General features: G+C 43.4%; 3 protein-coding genes across 4 annotated transcripts in view; all 3 read right to left on the bottom strand.

Moving 5' to 3' along the window:
• myo1d (myosin 1D) overlaps positions 1–7227 on the bottom strand; it is a 59596-nt gene extending 52369 nt beyond the window's left edge. Inside the window, exon 1 of the mRNA XM_053413380.1 lies at positions 6873–7227. Within this exon, the coding sequence (XP_053269355.1) occupies positions 6873–6967 (95 nt within the window). The 5' untranslated portion in view covers positions 6968–7227. The remainder of the gene's footprint in view (positions 1–6872) is intronic.
• A 606-nt stretch (positions 7228–7833) lies between these two features.
• Positions 7834–12888, bottom strand: LOC128427002 (uncharacterized). Of its 2 annotated transcripts, none has more exons than XM_053414080.1 (9): positions 12767–12888; positions 12094–12168; positions 11850–11900; positions 11320–11373; positions 11175–11217; positions 10898–11077; positions 10546–10815; positions 9466–9555; positions 7834–8887 (listed from the first exon to the last, which is right to left on the bottom strand). In XM_053414080.1, exons 2-9 carry the CDS (start codon positions 12166–12168, stop codon positions 8481–8483), a joined length of 1170 nt encoding a protein of 389 aa, XP_053270055.1. In that variant the 5' UTR covers positions 12767–12888; the 3' UTR covers positions 7834–8480. The 2 variants fall into 2 exon arrangements, with proteins under 2 accessions (XP_053270055.1, XP_053270054.1); XM_053414079.1 differs by having other exon boundaries at positions 7836–8887; positions 11320–11376.
• A 900-nt stretch (positions 12889–13788) lies between these two features.
• On the bottom strand, positions 13789–21585 carry pdk2a (pyruvate dehydrogenase kinase 2a). Its single transcript, XM_053414078.1, has 11 exons — positions 21374–21585; positions 19866–20007; positions 19281–19352; positions 18896–19080; positions 18094–18183; positions 17914–17991; positions 17493–17569; positions 17303–17401; positions 16122–16232; positions 15890–16003; positions 13789–15137 (listed from the first exon to the last, which is right to left on the bottom strand). Exons 1-11 carry the CDS (start codon positions 21489–21491, stop codon positions 14994–14996), a joined length of 1230 nt encoding a protein of 409 aa, XP_053270053.1. The 5' UTR covers positions 21492–21585; the 3' UTR covers positions 13789–14993.
• Positions 21586–23673: the final 2088 nt, after the last annotated feature.

Raw genomic sequence — 23673 nt, 5'->3', positions numbered from 1 at the left:
GGATAGTGGCAGTAAATAATCCAGTCCGGTGTGCGTGTCCCTGAGTCACTGGCTGTGAAAGTGAGGACGAGAGAACAATGCAAAGCTACGGGAAGCAAGGGGTGACATCACCGCTGCCGAGGACACACAAACGTACACAAACATACACAAAATGAAACACACCCTTGTGATCGCAACATCGGCCGTGTGAGTCACTTGCATCATTAGGAGATTCCCAAACATGCAGTCATGCAAACTTCAGGTTCACGAACAAGATAAGAGCGCTGCCTGAATGCATTGTGTGTGCGTGTGTGTGTGTGTGTGTGTGTGTGTGTGTGTGGCTGCTGGGAAGTTGTGTCTGGAGGTAATGTTGCAGACAAACGATGCGTTACAAATCAGAATCAGAATCTCAGAATCTCTGGGGAAACTGTACCAGCGACCAAGAGTGAAATAAAGTAATTCAGTCTCATTTAAAATATCTGGTTTAAAAAGAGACAAGCATAGAAATACAAATAAAGCAGAAATACCAAATATTAGAGATACTCGGCGAGTATGCAAATCATTGTAGTGATCTGATACCGAGGATATTATTTTGACCCAGATACAACTTCAATTTTCTTTTCCCCCGAAATTGTTTCGTCTCTGTTCATGGAGCCGTGAGGGAAAAGAAGTGATTTGGAAATTGGTGAAAATGTCATAAACATCTAGAAATTAAAGTGATTTAGAAAATTCCTCAATCTGCCTCTTTTTCTTCTTTCTCCGCCCGTGTTCTATTCTTCCAGTTTCTCAAAAATTAGCTCAGTAGTTTTTGTGTATTCCTGCAGAAACTAACAGGGGTGATAACAACAAGTGTATAACAAAACCTGACACATATACAGGACCTGCTTTAACAACACACATATTACATCGTACAGGGGGATAAAGACATAAGGAACAAAGTAAGAAAGACAGTGGCTCAATGAAATGAAAAGAAACTATGACACAGGGAACTAAATAAAGAGCCAGAGTAGAAACCAACCCGCTGCCGACCCCGCCTGCCAACTCCGTCCACAAATGAGACGTCTCTGGGAGCTGGTGAACTTATTTTAGAGGAGAATAAAGCTACCAGAGCCCAGGCCCTGTTTATGTAAGGATGGTAATGTGTTTCAGATTACAGACGGGTGTATGGAAATTCTTGTGGCGAGACTGGACTGCTGGGTTTCAGGGGAGCGGGTCTATGAGGCATTTTTCTCTGAGAGCCGCTTCATGGGAGACTCTCCTGCTTCTTGATTAGCCACGATCTCCAGGGGACGTCAGGCTGAGGCACAGGAGCAGCGTTTGTGTAATGAGTTTTCATGAAGTTTCGACAAGTAAAGCTTAAAAGAAACAGATTCTGCCATCGTCTGCTTCAGCTTGAGAACCTTTAATCCTATGAGTTTAGCCGTCGTGGCCACGAGCTACTGGACAAACGAAGAGGAGGATAGATATTTATCTTCCTGAGGGAATAAACTTTAATAAGCAGGTTGGGATTAAAGAAACAGGCCCCAACAGAATAAATCCTCATGTGTGGCTGCAGGGGGCGCTGCTGCTGAGAAAACATGACAGTGTTGCTTTAATATTCCTGGAGGTATCTGCTGTCACCTGTTTGTATCTGTGCTGCAGGGAAAGGACGCGTTGGGCAGGACTGTGTGCTCTGCCTGTGGACTTTGGTTTTATTGCGGAGAAACGAACAAAGGTGTGAAAAAAGCAAATAGATCGAGTTCCTGGTTTTAGACACATTTCCGTATCTGATGTTTGTACCTTTAACATAAAAAAAGAGGCACATGTGGGGACAAGAAGGTTTTCAGCTGTGAAAACAAGAGTTCAGGCTTCATTACTGGACTCTGTCTCACAGAGGACACATTTAACGTGTGACCTTTGACCCTAGGTTTCAAACTTTCCCTCTTGTACTTTGATCCTTTTGTTTATTCAAGACAGAGATGATGTCACTTTCTACACCGCACCACCGCTGCACTTTGAGCACTTGCAACAGGGGAGCCATTGTACTTTAGTAGCACGTGGAAGTAAAAATTGATTTTATGGAGCTATCCGGGCTACACCAGAGATACAGTGACAGAGTGACCTCACAAAGCTGGAGCTGTTAGTCGCTTCAACCCAAAGCGCTCCTGTCTAACGTGCTACCTGAGAATAAAACCCTTCGCCATTACTTCTGAATCTGAGACTTTTATGTCCCGTCTGCTGCACGGAGGATTCCCAGCTCGGTTTGGAGGAGAAGCTGCAGGAAACAATGAAATGTGAGCGGCCCAGGCAGAGGAAATGCCAGCTTTCCTGCCGGCCTCATATTATTGGAGGCTTCCTGTTCAAAGTCCTTTTTAAGTCCCCACTGATGGGTTCAAAGGTCAAATCACTTGGAGAGCAGTGATTCATACGCTCAGACAAACGGCAGCTTTCTGGATCCTAGCACAATATGTTCGCTGACGGGGACGTGATATTCTGTAGATATGAATTATGATGTCAAGCAGACTTGAAGAACACAAGGAGGGTATCGTAAGGATTTTGTGGTTTTGCATGTTTTAATAAACCCAGAGTTTGAGAGGAGGTTTTCTGAACAGACGCTTTTACATCATCAACGAACAAGAAGAATACAAAACATCTGAGGATGAAGAGTTGTTGCCGTATACGTAGAAAACAGAAAATGAAGATGTCAACAGAGTTTAAACTCAGAGTCCATTGCAGTGTATCAGCACTTTTCTCTATGTTTGGGTTCAGCATCTTGCCCAAGGGCACTTCAGCATGCAGAATGGGGAAGACTGGGATTGAACCGCCGACGAGGACGACCGCTCTACCCCCTCAGCCCCAGCCGTCTGTTTTTCTGACGTCTACAGATATAAGGGACCGTTGGGCCTTGATATTCTGGACATTCTAGTTCTATCTGATCATGTTTGTGTTTCCCTGTGTGACACAATCTCCCCCCCTCCCCCAAGATTAAAACCAACAACCAATCCCGTGAAGCTCAAACCCCGGTCATGTTGCTCTTGACCCATTTCCCTTCACCTGCACACAAACAGCCCGTTCCTGTGCTGGTGTTGTTTCTTTCAGCCGGGGAACATCGGACGCCCATTCGGGAGAAGAATGTTAAAAATCCTTCCATAATTATTTGGAGAACACGAAGCAGTTTATCAGGAATGTTTTTTTGTCCTGGATTCCTGAAGGACAGACCAAACCACCGCTGCCTTGTGAAAACATTTAGCAGCAGAGGAGCCGACTGGCACACAGACTGTAAACGTACAGGACGCTGTGCAGAGGAGCTTTATTCCAAATGGTTCAATCCTCCTCTAGTTGCTCTACCTCTGTTTGGACAGGTTCAAGTTGACACTACCGGGGTAATAACTTCCCGTCTCTTCTGGGGGGGGGGGGGGGGGGGGGGGGGGGGAACCAAACTGTACAGAACGCACGACTTGTTTCATCCATGACAGCTTCAATTAAATGTTAATTTATAGACGGGGAGTTTTATAGGGAAAGTTTAAACACGTATTTTCACACTGTAAACTCTCTCTCCCCATCTGTAAAACATTAGATTTTTCCTGCCATGAGTCATATTTAATCACATATCAAGACGGTTTCTCCCACATAAACACACGTGAGTGCAGTGGGCCGAGGCCCGGGAGTCTTATCTGCTGACGGGTCAACTCAGGCAACATTCCCAAGACCCTACAGGAATTTGCCTTGAGCTTTTATCCCACCAGACATCACTGCAGAGAAAACCCGGGCATCTGCAGGACTCTATTTGGAGACCGGGGGGGGGGGGGCTCTCTGGATCAGGACCCACAGTTCAACCTCAAGTCAAACTAAGTAAATGTCAACTTGGTCGACCGGGCTGAGGGAGAGCGAGCGAGCCGCCGGGCAACGTGATTACCAGCGCAACATGGCAGGCATTTAACCAAACGAGTAGAACCCCCCCGTACAGCAGCCAACCCCAGTGGGTTCCTCGCCAAGCTCAGGCACTGGGAGAGTTGTTAAGTGAAGGGTTGGCCCCACACCAAAGCTTGGCTCCCCCCCCCCTCCCCACACTACAAATAAAAATATTTGGGGGTTTTCACAAGTTTTGGAGGCGTGAGGAAAGTCTACCTCTCAAAGAGCAAGTCTGACAGAAACACACGTGAAACGCCTTGTTTTCACTTCTGGAGCTCGTAAAAAACAGTCAAATAAATGAATGTGTTAAACGAGTCGAGATCTGAGGCTTTTTTTAAATCATTGGGACAAATTTAACTGTGAGGTTCAAGTCCCACACACGGTGAGAAACACACCCAGGAGCGATGTGCGGATTGTTTAACCGAACCAGGACGTTTGGATTCCTCGAGCTCTCTGCAGCCCTCCGTCGACTGGGTCACTCCCATTCAGGAAACTACACACACACATACAGACACACACACACACACACACACACACACACACACACGCATGTATGTGTGCACGCACGCGCCCTCCAGGAGCCGAAAGGAAGCGGTCCTCACCCTTTACAAATAACAATCTGTGCACGCCATCTCCGGAGCGAGACGTCGAGCTGGAGGGAAAGAAACCGAGTCGGGGGGGTGGGGGGTGGGGGGGGGGGTGAGGCCTGATGCTGTCGACTACTGAAGCTCCTGTTCACACAATGAAAAATGTACAAATACAATAACACTGTGACTTGTACACGTGGCACTTTGTCCTTTTCTATTATTCCAGTTCATGTTTATGGAACTGGGTTTATGTTTACTGGGCTCCAACTAACTCATTATCTACTGGTTGCAGAGAAACCAGGTAGGATGAACGCAGAGTTTTCAAATTTCACTCTGCACTATACAGTGTTTATATAAATCTCTGCACACACACAACATCCAGCAAACAAACAATAAAATGGGTTTAATTTCCCCAGTAAATTGATAAACGTTCTGGTCTTTGAGACATTAAAGAAAAAGGGCTAAGCTTAGTTTCACATGAGCCAAAAGGAAAAGCAGCAAATCTCCACAATTAAGAAGATGGAAACATAAAGTGAGTGAAATCCCCATCACGCCTGCTTAACGAGCCCTGGAGAACAAACACGGTCTCACCAGCCCGAGGGCGGGAACAGGAGTCGCTCTGCTTCGCCTTAGAAGGGAAACCAGGGAGCAGGAGGAAAAAACGTCCAAGCAGCATATTTAAAATCCTCAAAATATTTATTCTACAAGTCATTATACTGGCAGACGGCGTAAACCAGTGAGCAGGGCCGGGGCTTGGAGATGTAATGCATCAACCACTGCAGCAGGAATGACTGAGAAATCCTCAAAACATGTTGTAAAAGTTTATTTATCAGCTGTTATATCTGTATCTGAATTATTTTACTGCATAACATCAGGATTGGCACCGAAAATGTTGTGTTGCCTTGAATAAAACTGGGGATTTCTCTGGGTTTGAAAGTTGCTGGAGACATTTTGTGTGGCGTGACAACACAAATCAACAAAACATAAAACATAGGTTGTGAGATTTGTTGCCTGTTCTGTCGCTAACGAGCCGTTAACGAGGAATCTATCAGGTATTTCAATCACGTTTTCAATTATCTGCAGTCGTCTCCTGTAGAAACCTGCACCGAGGATCTGACACCTGAACTAAACCGTGTACAGCCGACACGCCGGCTGGGTAACTGCTGCAAAACTGCCGTCAGGGATCAGCTTGCACTTTCATCACAGATGGCAGTGGTGAGGAGAGGAGGTGGAGGGGTGGAGGGAGGGGGTGGAGGGGGGGTGGAGGAAGCTGATTCTGGGCCCATGTGAAACGTAACGCTCCCCCCACGCTGCGCTCCTCATTCACAGAGAAAGCTTTGACATCATTGCTTTGACACCGAGCCACTGACAACACAGCTGATAGTAACCGGTCCACGGGAGTCTCTGCTCCGGCCGCCTGGGTGGAGTCTCCTCCGCCTCGGCTGGTTTCACAGAGAAATACCGGTTTGATCGGGAGAAGGAGGCACCGGGAGGAACCGACGCTATTTAAAGGACACACACACTGTGACTCAAGACGACTTTTCATACAAATGGGTCATTGTGTCTGCGTCTCACACACATGGGAGACAAACTCAGGTGATGACACAACATCTGGAGAGTTCGACGTAAGAGAAACACCAGAGGAGGAAGATTAGCTTCATTCTGCTTTTAGAGAATAAAGTTTAAATACTACGATATGAAGAAAGTCCACTAGGTCAGTGAAGATGTCAGCCAGATGTCAGGGCTGGGCCATAAAACAATAATCACTGCCATATAGTTATATAACAGAAGTCCATTAATATGTGTGACGCTGATAAACTGTGCAAATACACTGAGGAGATATTGATCCAGCTCAGATTAATAAAATATAAAGTATTTTTCATTAACTCCTCATCAGAATAAATCTGTTTTTAAACTTAATAATGAGAGATTTGTCATAATAATCACCGATATAAACTGATATGATCATTTTTTATTTGATGTATATATTTCTGTAAAAGGACAGATTTGGTTTGAGGTCTGAATCCGCTGAGAACCCCAGGACCTTTTTTCGAAATGGAAAACAAATCTTCCTCTTGGATTGTTTCTGTATCTCCTCACTGTGTCTGCACAATGTATAAATATCATATCTCTGTGTGTAGGACTCTCTCTGTGTGTAGGACTCTTGTGGTATTAGTACACAGATGAAAGTGATTATATACTGTTAGATTGGGTCTGAACACTCTTCAGTACTCTAGCTCTGGACCCTTGAGGAGGCTGCTCCCTGGCTCTCTAGTTCAATGAGCTCCAGGCACCTGTTGACGCCCATGCCGCTTTCAGAAGCACATTTCCGGCTGACACGAAGCAGTGGGGTCGCTCCCTGTCTCCTCGGAGCCGCCTCCACCTCCTCCACCTCCTCCACCTGCTTGGACTCACCTGAGTTTGAGGTTCCCCATGAACTCCTCCATGGACACGTTGTCCAGCAGCACGAAGTCCGCCTTCCCGAACTCCAGGCTCTCGTGCTCGGCCATGTTTCCACCTGGACTCTCACTGGCGCCCGCGGGACGTCCGAGGAAAGATCAAAAGAGAAGTGACGTAATGCACCGGGTTGCTTTGAAGTGCCGACAGCAGAGGGGACACCGGCGGCTTCAGCGAGCAGCGAGCACCGCCGTGCGCGTGTCCATCCGTGCGTCAAAAAGTCAAACTGTCCTTTCACTCATGTTTAGTTCAACGGTTGTAATAAGACAACAACAACAACATGTGTCCACGAGCTGGTTCTTCTTCTTCTTCTTCTTCTCTTCTCTTCTCTTCTTCTTCTCTTCAGAGGAACTCCTCATGTCCACGCGCAGTTCCGTCTTCACGCGCACCGCTCCATCGCGCGCCCGCTGCTGCGTTTTCCTGGAGTTCGGGCTCCTGTGGAGTCAGCCAATAGGAGGGCGGCCTCCCCGTGCAGTGCCCGCCCCCCCGGCTCCGTGCAGAGGTGCCTCTCAAACAAACCCCCGAGTGTCAATCAAACATCTGTATCCGAGCTGCGCGGGTGTCAATCAAACATCTGGGATAAGTTCACACGGTTTCAATCAGACACAGGACAAAACAGGAAAACGTCCCTGATGTCATCTGTGATCATAACAGGAAAAATTAATAATAAAGTAATAAATAAAGAAAATCCAGATGTTGCAGATGTTAATAAATCTGACTTTAATCTGTTGCTAGGAGCAGCTCAAGCTGTGTGAAGAGTTTAAAACTGAGAACATCAACAACACACCTGCAGGTTTACTTCAGTGCTACAGCGCCACCTAGTGTACACAACTTAGAAAGATCAGAATAATGACGTAACAGTTTAACAATGTATTTACACTGGAGTATTTAATACCACAATCTAATTTAAAAGTGGGTATAGAGTCCAAATTAACAATGATGACCATATAACTATAATAAAATGACATTATGCTATATAGTGTACACCTCTTCACATACAGCCTTCAAAAATACACATTATTCATCTTTAAGTTTTCTGTTATATCAACTTTTCTAATTCATGCAACTTGTGTCCATGTTCCAGAGTAGTTTTCTTTTTAAATTTTGTTTCATAAGTATGGCAGATGAAATTTAAATGATTTGTAACATTATGAGATTTTGTATTTAACTGCCCTGAGATAAAAACAGTTAGATTAGCTGCATAATGTTTGGACACTTGCAGTTGATATTTTAATCACTTTACTGCAGTGAGAACATCTGAAATATAGTAGACATGTTTAAGTAAATGCACATTATCTAATATTATTTAATAAATATGAACCACAAATTTTATTTATGTTTTTTTTTATTTAAAAATGTATATTCAAGCATTAAATTAGACACACGTTTACTTCAGTATTTAGCTCTGACACAAAAAAAGCACCAATTTAATTGTATATAAGAGAAATAGAAACTGAGAGAGTGTAAACTTGGTCTTTTTACAGTTTCTTTATATTTACTGAAACACAAACCCCCCTTTCATAATCACACCAGAGAACAACACACATTAAACCCCTCGTCAACACATCATTTTAACTGGACGAGCAGTGAGCCTCCGAAGGTGATGGTCATGGAGGCCGCGTTGGCCCACGACTTCCCACAGTTGTGTGTGACGTACACTCGAGCCCCCCGGCGCAGGAAGCTCATGTACGTGGCCAGGCTGCCCACGGACGAGGGCCGGGTGACCAGCGTGTGGGACACGGCCACCCAGTAGCCGTTCACCACGAGCCACAGGTCCGTCTTCTTGCCGGTGTCGCTGGTCTGAGTGGAGAAGAAGAACTGGTAGATCCCGTTGACCGGAGCCCTGAACACCCCGGTTCGGCTGCTGAAGGCCCGGCCCACGTTCACCAGCACCTTGCTGTACTTGATCCGGTTCACCTTGCCGGAGAGTTGACCCGGGAAGGAGGCGAAGAAGTGGATCTTTCTGCGGAGCACTGAAACATGGAGAGATTCCATTATCTCCTGTTTCCACCTCAGCACTTTGTGTGTTTCTTTGTTTTATTCTTGTTTGTTTGTCAGCAGGATTTGACAAAAACACAAAAACTGGGAGTTTTCCCACAGAAATAATCATTTTTTTGTGTTTTTGTTCACTTTCTATAACAAGTTCTCAGAGAATAAGTCATGATACTTAATGAAACAGATCAGGCATGTTGTCTATGAGTGTGTGAGGTTTGGTAGAGATTCAATGGATTTAAGGGATCTGTCAGTACTGAAGCCACAGACACATTAATCTATAGCTTTATTATTATGATAATGATTGTGATAGTTACTATAGCAAAAGCATACACAAAGTTACAAGTAGTTTAACAAGAGAAATGTTGAATCCATGCATAAACGTGTAAAACCCCATCTCTGACTCGCGCTAAATATTGAACTGAACAGAAAACAATATCTCATCTAACTCTCTGCAAGCAAGTGAATATTCCCACATTTCTTATAAAACGTTAAAACATTCCTTTATAGTTAGATCATTGTTTGGATGTTGTGGTTTTAAAAACACACAGTAACTCACCTTTCTTTGTCTTACACTTCCAGTTGATCCTGTCTCGGCTCACACAGGACTGGTTTCTCCTGCAGCGCGCACACACTAGTGTGTTGATATCTGAGAACAGACACACAACATCGTTCACACCTCAGAAACCAACTGTGGAAAAAAAGCACCTGCAAAAGGACAAAACTGTGACACAAGCTTTAGGATCCAAGGGTTCAGATTTCTTCAGGCGAATATATTAATATTAATATTATTATGTAATTCAGGGACGTAAGATTATCAGTTTGGGTTTAATCCAGAGGCTGAAGAAGAGTGAAAGTCAAGAAATGATCAGTTGACCTTGATAAACGTGTGGATGAATTGAATCAGTCAGACTTTCACACGCAAGAGTCAAGAGGTGGACACACACCAGCTGGTCTCAAATCAGATAACCTGACATCTGGAGACCTTCTTCAATGTTTCATGTCAATAATGAACCTTGTTTTAATAGTGTCTTTGCAGAACGAGCACATTTATATGTATCTGAATAGAAAATGTGGACAACTGTCATTTGTCGTCAAAGTTCCCTTATGCATGAGAATATGGAGGACCATACATAACTTAATTATAAATAAATAAATAAATTTATAAATAAATACAGAAATAACAAAATAAATGAATAAATAAATACAGAAATAAATAAATCAATACAGAAATAAATAAATAAATGAATAAATAAAAAAGGAAATAAATACAGAAATAAATAAATAAATGAATAAATAAAAAAGGAAATAAATAAATAAATACAGAATTAAATAAATAAATACAGAAATAAACACAGAAATGTATAAATAAATGTCTTAAATATATTTCCACATTTATTTATTTATTTCCTTTTTTATTTATTTATTTCTGTATTTATTTATACATTTATTTATTTATTTATACTTAAGTCATGTATGGTCCTCCATATGAGAACAGTTGCACGAGGTTAAAGTGTTTTTTTGTTGTTGTTGTCTTTCCTTCCTTCCTCTAGTTTAGTCTCCTCCCCTTGAGGACCCCTGACCTCAGAACGACTCATTAACCAGATTTCCCCTCCACCCACGTGCCGGTGCCACCTACCCGCACAGTACGCCAGGTCACAGGACGACGGCTTGGTGAACTTGTACACGTAGTAGTTGCCGAGGCACTTCTTGACCTTGATGGGGGTGGATTTGAAAGCGCAGCATCTCTTCTTCCAGTGGCCGCAGACCTGTCGGGTGACGATGCCGGCCCTCCTGCTCGGGTGAGGCCCGGTCAGCCACAGCGGGGCGCGGGTGCTGCACTTGTTCACGGGGACGCAGCGCTCGGGCATCTGGATGCTCTTCCCCTTGTAGAAGAGGCGGTACCAGCCTGTGAGGATAAAACACAAGGATCAGAATGTGTGTCTTTTATGGCTGAAGGAAATATGTATTTGCACAGGAGATGGAGTCACCTTTCCATTTGGCGTTGCGGTCGCACATCTTCAGCTTGCCGGTGGAGTTGGTGGCGCGCCAGGCCTGGTCCAGGACGGTGTAGTGGAAGCAGGGGTTACTCTTCTTCCTGGAGTCTTCCTCAGACAAACGCAGGTCGTACTCCTCCTCATCACTCGTGCCGTAAGTAAAACGGGTTGTTCCTGCAGATGACATTTGTATTGAGAGAGATTAAAATAGAAAATGAGGAATGCATTTTGTATATTTTAGGCCAGGAATGTTTTTTTTTTATTGACTGACCGAAGTCACTGTGAGTCTTTTTCTTCAGGCTCTTCATGTTCACCTGGGAATGAGAATAAAGAGATTCAGGAGCTGATGCACAGAACAGATACATGTGGAAGGAAGATTAGATTATAGATTATAGATTATAGATTAGATTGATCACCTGCGTCAGAACGTCCTGCTGAAGTGAGGTTTGTTCACACTGTGGATTCTTCATCTGCTGCAGCGAACAGCACAGTAAACAGTTGTTTAACCACAGAGTCACATGTCAAAAAATATCAAATTAATAATACATGAGGTTGATTAGAAGTCATTCAGATGTTTCATCTCAGGTTCAAAACAGAGGCAACGCTGCAAAAGATGGATTTTAATGGTTAATTCTGTTACATTTTAGTTTAAAAATCTTAAAAACGAGACCCAGTCTTTGCAGAGAAGAGTTTGAAACTAAACTCAAACCATAAATTAGGGTTATAACATTAATATTTAAAATTTATATATCATTTATTAGTTTTTATTTCTTTTAGTTTATTTGAGCACCGTCTCTGATCTTCACATAGTTTGAGATGTGTGATAACGTTGTTGCTGTTTCCCTTCACAGTCTCTTCATTGTATGAATAGCGGTTTTATCGTTATTGTTTTGCACATTTCCAGTAAATTTTTCTCAACAAACAATAAAAAAAATCAACATTTCACCTTGAAAACAGCAGCAGGTTGAAGCCTCAAGCTCTGAAGCTTCAGCTCATTCTGGAGAAAACAGAAGAATAAAAAGTTGATCGGTGTTAACACAGTGAAATGTTTTATTCTCTCTCTGAAGCTGAAGCTCTGCACAGTTGTGTGTCTGCACCCAACCAGGAGGGTTTGTTGCATAATGGATGAATTGTTGTGTTGTATCTGCGTTTTAGCTTCTGCAGCGTCAGGGAACAAAGATCACACTCACAGAATTCATGTTCCCCGAGCAGCCGAGTGCACAACACGACAAGGTTACAAACACAGCCACGGCCAACGCAACCATCTGGGGACGACAACAGTTACACAATATGAGACGACAATTACACGCTTTCTCATTCAAATTACACTTGTGTGTTTAATTGTCTTCTTAAAGAAACAATGCATTTATGTCCAGATACCTTATGATTTTATTTTTATCACTTCATGAGGTCTGAATTATTTCAGCAAAAAGGTTTTTTTTGTTGGTAAAAGAAAACACAGATATAATATCTACATGTATTATCTATAAACTAGTAAAGTAAAATGAGAATATAAAGGAATCCTGAATAATGAATGGATTTAATTCTTGTGGATCGTTAACTCAGTTGTGTTTGTTCTGGGAATTCAGTGAATTTATATCAAAACAACAGTTATGAACTTAAAAGTTGTGTTTAGTTGTGTAAAATTATGTAAAATATTATTTCTAGGATACAACACAATTACATTTTTATTTATTATTCTCAACAATAACGATTATGTGCATTTGTGTTTATCATTTTTTCTAAAATCTTACTTAGTGTAGACAATTCTATGACTATTCTTATTTAAAACAACAGTTATGATTCATTTTCAATTGTTTGCTATATTTAACAAATGAAATGATGTAATATTAGTAATTGTACCTTTATCTCTATGTGATCACCAGCTCGTGTGTGATAAGAAGATCAGAACGAGGAGACGTGTGAACTGAAAGAAAAACAAATCTTTACATTTCAAATATCTTTTTCCTAACACATCAAGATAAGATAAAAGAAGATAATAAATAAATGCTCACGTTTAACTCTTACCTCTTCATGTCGCTGGATAAGAAACTGCGCCGCGGCTCGACCGTGACCTTAAGTAGGCGACGCAGCGATGCACCAATAAAAAGAGGAAACTTCAAACTTCAGTTTGACGCCAGCGCTCCCGCTCCGGCCGAGTGTGACTTTCTCAAGACGACTCGCTGACGCAGACGGTAAATTAATGAGCTGTCGGCATTTTTCCAGTTTGTTTGGTCAGCGGTGAAACTTTTCATTTGTGCAGCTACTTCACAAGTGTGAAAAGAAAACTTTAATGTAAGGACGTTAACATCGAAGTTATACAAGTGCAGAGGGAATCACATGGATATAATTAATAGTGGTTATGAAGCACGTCCTGTTCTACATTCTGACAGCATCTATGATGGATGTAACATTTACTCTTAATTAAACTGGAGGAACACAACAAATCCACATATGTTGCTAACTTCAGACTGTGTCTCCACTTCCTCCCTCTGTCTGAAAATGAAGCCGAAGCATCCCAGGTACGGAGGCAGCCATCTTGAACTGATGATGTCATTCTGCACCAAAGCTATCAGAGGATGTAGTTGCGATTTTCTGGGTCACATGCTCGACCAACTGTTTTTATATCATCAAATAACAAGTCATCTATGAGCTGTACTGCAGCCAACCACCAGGGGGCGAACCATGTGCGTTGGCTTCACTTTTGAGGAGCAGTCACGTTGTCCATCTTTATTCACAGCCTGTGTTTTAAAAATCTTAGATACTAAAATAAAAGATGAAAGTTCAGTCATGTGGGTTTGCGTCATTTCATGTCAGGTTGGATGTAGCGCCCCCCTCAGGTCACTTTCATCCCTTCACCTGTAGTAAAACACTGCAAGGAGAAATGTTGTGAAGTTTTTTATTGTTTGTATTTACAGTATTTACAATCGTTTCAGTCACAAATGTGTAGCTATAAAAATAACCTTTCACAAACTGTATGGATTAAGATAAATATAATACAAAAGGAAAACACATGTGGACCCACAGCACTTTGTCCTCGTATGTCCCAGTGTCTCAAACCCTCAGAGACGCACTTGTCTCCATCAGACTCCAACCTCCTGTGGTTCAACAGCCTGAAGTGGAATCCGCTCAAACTCAGAGAGAACCTGGGCCCTTCGCTGCTGCAGCTGCTATTATATAATAATTAATGCTAATTAATGCACGGAAGACTAATTACATTCATCCTGGTCCGGGAGAAAAAGAAAAGAACAGATACTCAGATAACTCTGCATCTTATCTCTCAGTGGGAACACTGGTTACAATGGTTTTAAAGAAACGGAAAAAAATCACAAGGGCGAACAAACGTCCAAACATAAATCTCTGGGTTTCTTCTGTCCTCTGTTTTTATTTAGAGTCAGAGAATCTAAACGTGAAATCAATAAGTCCTGCTGATCTCAAACTGAAAGAACGAGGTCTGGACTCAAGAGGGAAGAAAATCATGGGAAACACAAAACCTCATTTTGTTCAGATCTACACTTCCCAGTATCACAGTACTGGAAACTCACCAATGTGCAACAAGAGGGATTCGTTTTCAATAGTTCAAGTTTGATCCTATGAAGGAGCCTTTGGGGGAGTTTGCTACTTTAAGGCCTCGGTGATGTGAAGATGACAGGAAGTGGTTCTCCTTCAAATGCTCAACATCTGGTTTCAGTGTTTCCCTCAAACGTTTAGAACATGTGAAATGTCTTAAGATGGGAAAAGTTAAACCAGCATCTGCTACTCTTCATCAGTCCACTCGTATTCACACTGTCTTTACTCCCATTGCATGCTGGGTGCCGCCGCCGCTGCCACACAAACACACACACACACAAACACACAAACACTGCTGATGCATAAAAACAACATCGGAGCTGCACCTCCAGAGTCTCAGTGGTGACGAGTGTTAGTATCTGTTTCCTATTTGTCTATATTTTCTCATGAAGAAGCAGCAGAACGACACAGACTGAAAACAACGATCTACAGGCTAAAAAACCAGAGCGCCCCCTCCTGGCTCAGCAGAGCGATGACATGAGACTGTGGAGACTCTCTCTCTTGCAGCAGCGGGACTCTTTCACTTGGCCACCTTGTAGTTGCTCAGGTCCAGGGGCTCCTTGCTGGGGATGCACCAGTCGTCCGCCTCCTGGCTCACCTTGTAGTTCTTCAGAGCGGTTTTGTTGTACACCGGCAGCCTCTCGATGGAGTCTGTGGACAGCGCCTGGAGCGAGAAGGACAACGAGAGGCAGAATCATCATCATGTGTTTCCTGTCGTGTGGTTTGTTTGTGTCAGATTACACAAAAACAACAAGAGGAAAGAACTACTGAATCAATTTCCATTCAATTTTGAGGAAGCTGGGAAATGACACGATGAAGAACACATTGAATTTGCATATTGCAATCTGACACTGTTCACTGTTTTGCATCTTGCATTTCACTTTTTACTTCACTTTTTATATCTTTTATCTATTATATATTTTTATTTAGATATTTTTATGTCTAAATAAATGTTACTTTGTATAAATATTAGAAAAGGGAGTAAATAAGAAGTAAATAGTGAGTAAATATATATTGTTTCTTTTTATTGCTTTACTTATATGTGTTGTATTTATTGTGTTTTTATATTTTTATGTTTCTATGTTCATTGTATGCACCAATAACCAGAGCAAATTCCTTGTAGGTGTAAACCTACTTGGCAATAAATACTTTCTGATTCTGATTCTGATTTTTGGAGCAGATCTGGTTAAATGTGCAGATCCTGGATCTACAAGGCAATTTTTTCTTTTATTAGATTATTTTGACAATAATTAGCATATATAGGATATATACATCATGAACTGGCCCCACAGGTCTGCAGAGTCTGGTCATTATTTAACATTTCAGGCCTATTTCCTCTCCCTGCTACGTGCTACAGACTTTCTTACTCCTGCCGTCCCGTCCCAGCTTCACGCACCGTCCCCATGTGTGTCTCACCTTCAGGTAGATGACAGCGTCTGTGCCGTGGCCCTCCATGGAGTAGAGCTGCAGGTCCCCCTGGAAGTACTTGGCGTAGAGTCGAGAGATGGGCAGGCCGTAGCCGAAGCCAGCCTGCAACAGAGCGGGCGGATCATGGGTTTAGGAGGGTGCTCATCTGTGTTTCGGTGAATCCAAGAGTTCGACAAGGTAATGAATTCAATCCCGGCCGGTTTCTTGTGTCTGTACTCACCAGTGGAGGCCGCGTGTACTCTCCTATCTGTGGAGCAGGAGCGGTGGAGTACATGTAGCTGAAGAGGTTCTCGATCCTACGAAATGGGACACCGCCGCCCTTGTCGCTCACCTACAGACGGGGACACAAGGAGAGACAGAGAGACAGGGAGACAGGGAGACAGGTGAGGATGACGTCAGCAGACGAGTGTCACAATCATCTGGATTTCTGTTTGTTTACTTTGCATATTGACATAATGAAGGTGCGAGAGGAACAGAGAGGAACGTTTTATCTTATGGATGTTTACAACCTGCAGCAGACACAGAGCAACATATCCTCAGGATCATGAGATTTAAGTTTTGGATGCTTCCTGGTTCTGGAACTGTTTTCCTTTCCTCTCCCTGTGTTGTGTGTGCTGCCGTCTGGGCGTGTGCACCTGAGTTCAGTTTATAAGGACCGGTTGGATGACTACGTTCTTGCCTCCTCTGCAACAAGCCTCCCCTACACTGGAGTTCTTCACGGGGTCAGAATGTGTCCCGGCCTGAACCTGGAAAGACCCAGAGATGTTGAAACCAAACCCGACCCGGAAACACCTGGAGAGATTCAGGGGCCTTTTGGTGATAAGTCACTTCCTTCAGTCTGGACGTGTTGTTGTGGTAAAACACAGGCATTATAACTGAGGCTCTGTGAATATGAGGGTTCACGGCTCATGCAGCTAATCTGATCAGAGCTCAGTAGATTTGCTTGAAGTCGTTGCAGAACAGGTTCAGAGAAAACAATTTGGGAGTCAGTGAGGAAAAAGGGGCGGGGCCTCGTAAACAAAGAAGACTCAACTGATCTGACACCTGTGCAGCGAAGTCACTGTAGAATATTAACCTGAGGGAAAGTGTGTTATGGTTACAGTCGTCGCTGGACTCGTTAAACAGATCATAAAAACACACACACACCTTCCACGTTGACAGTTTAGATCTGCTTCTAGTGTGTTGACATTATGAGAGGAGACAAACAAAGACAGCAGCTGTAGAGACTCAGAGAGACAACAGGCCCCTGGTGTTTGTCCACTTGTTAAATTGAGGCTCTAAACACAAAGGGTCTCACTGCTGCTCGGTTCCTTCCACGGATATTTGTGATCCTTATGCACCAAAAATAGCCTCAACGCTTCTCATCCACTTCCACCAGCTGTGTTGTAATTCTCCACCCACCTTGATTGACATGTCCTCTCCTCCCAGAGACACCATGACCTGAATGGGCGGGAGGTTGTTGCTGCTCTCGTGGGTCTCGATCGTGGCTCTCATAGCGTTCTGCAGGGAAATCGAACGCGTCACATGATTAGTCTCATTTTAAAGCAGCGTTAGAAAATGATTCATGATGAATTTGAGTTGTGTCTTGTACCTTGAAGAGCTCAAACAGCATGTGATAGAGGTGAGAGGGCACGTACACGATGTTGATGGAGTGGTTCTTCTTCTTATCTGCAGAGACACAAAGCAGCGTTTCCTTCATTTCATCCACTTCATTTAAAAATTCATCATCCCTTTTTTCCATCGGTGGTGATTATTCTGCTTTGTGAGGACGGAGAGGGACAAGCCCGGGTGTCAATATTGTCTGATGCAGTCAGCCGGGCCCCATGAGCCATCACTTCAGCTTCAGAGCTATAATTAGGACCCATCAGGCCCATCTGGCTGATTTACTTACAAACTGTCTGCATGTGCACACAGAGGGCGTCGCTCCATCATCTAAAAAACCTCACCAGTGGACTTCTGCACCAGGGAATATTTGCATTTACATTAAAAAGGGAGTTAGTGTTTACTCTTACTGTTCATCTCCTGCAGTATCAGATCGGGGGAGCAGAGATAGTACTGGTCACACAGCATCTTGGCGCTGTGGAAGGCGTCTGATGGAAAACAGTGAGTTTATATATCAGGATTCGAACATTAAAAGAACACGAGCAGGTGAAATATCGTCTTAAAAAGCTCCAAACATAATTCATATTTACCCTGCACGACGTCCTCGACCCGGCAGAGGGGGTCGATGCTGCCGATGGTGTTGGGGTGGACCGGGTTGGTGGTGCCGTCGAAGATAAGAGCTGCAGAGAGAAAAGACCTCACGTTAAAAACAGGACGCGGTGAGTCATCTGTTATTAATGGAACATCTGAAAGAGCAAGTTTAAAATACGATGCAGGATTCAGCACCGATGCCACAGAGAGAATGTTGACAGTAATAATAGTGATTGTAGAAATGAAGTCTATAATTTGTAGGATGGATTATTATGTATAATAAACATTCATTGACAACTTGTGGTACTTTTCAATATTTGATAGTGACAGTGGGCACGTTTCTGCTCACATAGGACGTGCTGAATATAATATATATACTACAGTTATAACAGATACTGCTCTACATTGTGAATAAAACATATTTTCAAAGATGTAATAAATAAACGTGGCTCTATAGTTAATGAAACATCGATGTTTCCCTTCATGCAACAGTCGCTGTGAAGCACAACACACGTCTACGAGCTCACGACTCACTATCATCAGATAAAAGTTCATGTGTTCAGCTACCGGATCAAAGGAGTGTTGGAGATAAACGGAAATCGATGACAAAACAAACAAATGACATCACGTTGATTGTGAGGGTTTGATGGTTTCAGTGTCTTGCTCAAGGACTGTGGCAGAGAGAGGATTGAACCATTGACCTCCAACGCTCTGTTATATTCTATGACAACCCACTGGTGACACATAAACTATTTGGAACCGGGGATCAATATAGTGGAAACTGGAGGGTGATTGACTCACTGTGCTGGTTGATGAGCATGCGGATGGAGATGCGGCTCATGTAGAAGCGGTCCAGGAAGTACTGGATGTTCTGATTGGTCACCAGGTCCTGGGAGAAGGCCTCTTTGTACTCGATGATGCCCTGGGCCATGGTGGGCACCACGTCGTTGTGCCGGTTCCTGATGGTCACCAAGGCGTCCACAAACCTGGGGAGGACGGACGTGAAGACATTCAGGTGTCGGGGGAAACTCACTTCTGTCCCAATCGAAGGGAGAGGGTGGAAAACTTAAATCTGATATGAGCTCAGAGCTAAAAAAAACATCTGCTCGAGTTGTTGTTTCTCTTTAAGACATGAAAACTGATCACAGATCAGCAGGTTGGAATATAAGAAACATGAGAAACTTACTCTCCCAGGACTTTGTGGTCGTCGGGATTCTTGTCAAGGAAATCAAGGATCTCCATTAAGCTCTGGATGTACCTGACAAATCATAACAAACACACACACACACACACAGACACACACATTAACACGTGTTGTAAATATGAGACAGACAGAACTGGAATGTTATTAAAATTAAAAAACAGTGGATTTGTGTCAGGGAGAATTTCTCTCAGTAGAGCAGAACCACAGTTGAAAACAACGTCACGTGACATGAGACAAGAAACTGGGGTAAAGTTCACAGCTAAGAGCCCCTCCCCCCCACACTCACACTCACACAGACACACACCCTCACTCTCACACACAAAGACACACACACAGGAGTCGTCCAACTCGGTCAGAGGCGGCCGTTGTAATTCAGAGCACGATGATGACACACAGGGAAAATAAAACGGCCTCATTCCAGAGTGATAAACAAGTCGACAGCTGTTGACTCTGCAGCCACAAGGGGATCTGGTTCTGGAACTTGATCTGGATCTGGGTCTGGATCTGGGCCCTGATACAGTTTTGTTCTCTTATTCATAAGTCAGATAAATCAAACCCGTGACTCACCAGCTCTGAACCATCTGCACCGACGAGGTTGTGAGAAGTTTGTCGGGCAGGAGGTTGATTTCCTTCATGATGTTGGAGAGTCGCACAGGAAGCTCCTGTCTCAGGAAGACGAAGGACGTCTTCTCACAGGCGTTGATAGAACCTGAGACACACACAGACACACACAGAGAAACACACAAACAAACACACAGCTGATCAGTATCTATTGATAAGCTGATTGGCTGAGGAGAATCCAGGTATCTGGGTTGTGGGAAACTGTGAAGAGATCTTTTTTTTTGTATATATGTTAATTTAGATCTAATCAGAGTCATGTGATCAATGATAACGATGATGAACAGTTCTCTATTACTCTGTCGGACCCTGAGCCTCAGTCCTCTCTGACCAGTTTCATCTGAAACAGTGTTTGAAACCGACCATGGTCTTCGTCAGACGAGTGTTTCAGCTCCTCAGTGGCGAGTAATTAATTTCCAATAAACCAGGGGTCTAACAAACCATTACCTTCCTGTGGGCAAGCTGGTTCCAAGTCGAGTCCCACTTTGGTGAACTTTGACCCAGTTCCCATTGACCTAAAGTGTGACCGGGCCCTGAGACCCAATCAGGAAGTGAGCATCTTCTCCAAAGAGTCTAAACTGCAGCCGTGGAGTTTTCAAACTAAACCGAGGCCCGATGACGTCTCCAAAACTCTCAGTAGGAAGTGATGTCACAAATCAAAACACTACATGCACCAAGACGTGAAAAAGAAACACATTTGAAACAAGTCCCTGTCTCCGCTGTGTAGCCAGGACGGGGACAGACGAGGGTGGGAGACATTTCAAACTCGCCATACAGGTACTTACAGTGGGGCACGTGTCTCACTGGACAGAGTGAGGACACTTGTGAACTGTAAATAGCACAAGTCAGTCTGGAGATTGAGACACAGCATTTGTGGTAGTGACACATTCTTGAATCAGCATTGATGTAGTTTAACTTTTATACTTTAAAATGGACTAAACAAGTAGATTCAAGTTGTCAGCTGGGAAAGTGATGGACAGTTTCACCATTTTCAGACATTTTGACCAAACTTTAAATGAAACTCTATTTAGATTTTCACAAAAAACATATAACAAATGGCTGCAGCCCAAATAATAATCACTATTTTATATTAAACCGGATATTTGCATGATGTTTTAAGCATTTTAGTCTGTAAACATTCACAATATCTGTGTTTCTGCTGAACCTTCACTTGAGATGAATTCCTCTGCAGAATGACTTTGCTAACTGACCTGAGAGCTGCTGCCTCACGGTCGTGATGCATCTTTTCAGCAGCAGCTCAGCTCTGCAGCGTCTCAGGGCCCAGACGCTGCAGAGCTGAGCTGACGCAACTCTGTGCTGAGTGACACTATGATGCTGCTGCTGCTGCTGCACACTCAGCTCATAGGTTCACATCCTCTGCACACATGCATTGGGACTCGAGCTGCAGCCACATGATCACATCCCCACAGACACATGATGACCGACACAGAACTCACCGAAGTCGAGGAACTGCTTCATGGAGAGCGGGGAGGGGGAGAACTTGGAGAAGTGCTCGATGTGTTTGGGGACACTGGCCAGAGCCGCGTTCTTCATGATGAACCGCACCAGCTTCATCGTGGCTGAGGAAGATGAGGACACTGGTGGGACTGGTTCGCGCTCGTCCCGGTTCCACCGACTGACTGCTCCAGCTGACCGGAGACGGGCACGCGCCTTCGAGGGACAGACTGGGACGCAGCGCGCTGCAGCCAATCAGAGGCCCCGGTCGGGTTTATTTACGTTCGCAGCTGGCCAGTAGGGATTGCTGGGAGGCGGGGCTAGATTATGTCTCTGTGCAGCCGCAGCCAATCAGGAAGCTGCTGTGTTTGTCTGTGATTGTGTAATATTGTGATGTATTGATCACTTATCAGACAACCACCACGAATGTTATAGTGTTATAATGTTATATTTAATAATACTATAATAATATAATACTACTTTATTTATACAGCTCTTTACTTCACAAAGTTACAAAGAACTACATTTACATCTCAGTTTATTAAATATTATTTTTATACAAATAACTTTTGTACAACATACCTGCAGATATATTCATTATAGTTTATTTTATAGTAGATTGTGTTTCTCAATATCAACCTGTACATTTCTCTACAAATAATATTTATATCTGTAGTAAAACAAGTATATTATATTTTGTTCCTATTGTCCTTATCATCAATTATTGTTATTGTCTGTTTCAGATTGTCACCAGATTCTAATTCAGGAAATTAAGAGGAGGGCAATTTAAAAAAGATAAAGAAAAGACACGTTCTCTAACAAATCCGGCAAATAATGAACAATATAAAGTTCATATTGATCAGAAAATCTTATTTAGATCCTCTGATCATTATTCATCACATGGAATAAATTACATCATTATGAAATAATATTATTATTACGATATAAATAGCTAGCATTACTGTGGTGTTTAAAAGCGTGGGCACAGCATCGCCCCTCAGATGTTTGTTCATATTACAAAATTATTAAAGGTATGATATGTCATTTCAGCCACTAGGGGTCTCTCAATCAAAAACAATCACAAAACAACTAGTGTGACGATGTTGTGAAGCAGCGTGGGATCATGGGAGTCGTTGTCTTCATCACTTTAACCAATGAAAATCTACCTGATTTAGAAAACGGTGGTTAACTGAGTGTTTGTCCTTCGTCTTACGTCTTTAGGAAGTTACAGCAGAGACGGACAAAGACGCAGGTAAAGATCTGACGTCTCCTCACTTTGACTTTGGGTTTGAAAGTTGTCGAAAGTACACAAGTCAACAAAATACAGAACAAACAGCAGGTCTGGTTTGTTTTAGACGTTTCAAAGAAGAATTGTTTCATATCATATATCTCTCACTTATAAAAAAAAGTGCACACACAGAAGCTGAACTTCAAAGCTGCTCATAAATTCATATCCATGAAGCGATAACAGTGGGAGTTGTTTACTCCCTCGTCTCCCGAGGGACAGAAGTTCACCCGGTGTGAACGGTCCCACAGGAAGTTAGCCATCGATGGTTTTCAATAGAAATGCCTCGGTCAGGGAACAGAGTGTCCCGGTCAAATCTCCTCTTACATAAGCTGAGTCAGTACAGTAGGGAATGCCTTTGTGCCGCCGGCCCATCGAGCCTCACCAGCAGAACAAGCAGGTGTTTTCTACACATTCTGTCGATGCCGAACCCCCGACGGTGATATCACAGTGAAATGTTAGAAATAAAAACATCAGAACAAACTAAATATCACGACTCATTTCAGATAATCAGCTGATTCCCTGCCAGACAGCAACAAAACCCGGATTAGTCACAGTTGCTTCCAGACGACAGTTGTTTGTTGTGCTGCATCTTTTCAGCTCTGACAGGATTTCCTCTCAAGTCGCTCTGGGCTCATTCGCAAACAGAGCATTCGGGATATGAGCCGTCCACCTGACATTTACACAAAGCAGGTGTTTGTTTGCGTTTTGTTGTGTTTTCTGTAACAGACACTTGTCACTTGTGTCCTCCTGCAGGCAGACGTGTCCTTCGAGGGAGAGGAGAGGAACTGACGGATCTCCAGCTGCAGAGGAGAGAAGGTCGGACACTCACTCACCTCCACTCACCACGTCCTCCACCTCTCACTCCTCTTATCTCCGTCACACAGAGCACTCCCTATTCTCCATCTTTGTTTCTGTGTGATTAACTCACTGGTTATTCAGCATCATCAACATTATCTTTGCTCTCCAGCCTCGTGGTTGTGAACCTCATCTTCTCGGCCTCCTGCACTGCTTCCT

This window comes from Pleuronectes platessa, chromosome 21, assembly GCF_947347685.1.
Source record: "Pleuronectes platessa chromosome 21, fPlePla1.1, whole genome shotgun sequence".
Taxonomy (NCBI): Eukaryota; Metazoa; Chordata; class Actinopteri; order Pleuronectiformes; family Pleuronectidae; genus Pleuronectes; species Pleuronectes platessa.
The sequence above is the reverse complement of the archived record's forward strand: the minus strand, read 5'-3'. Positions and strand labels throughout refer to the sequence as shown.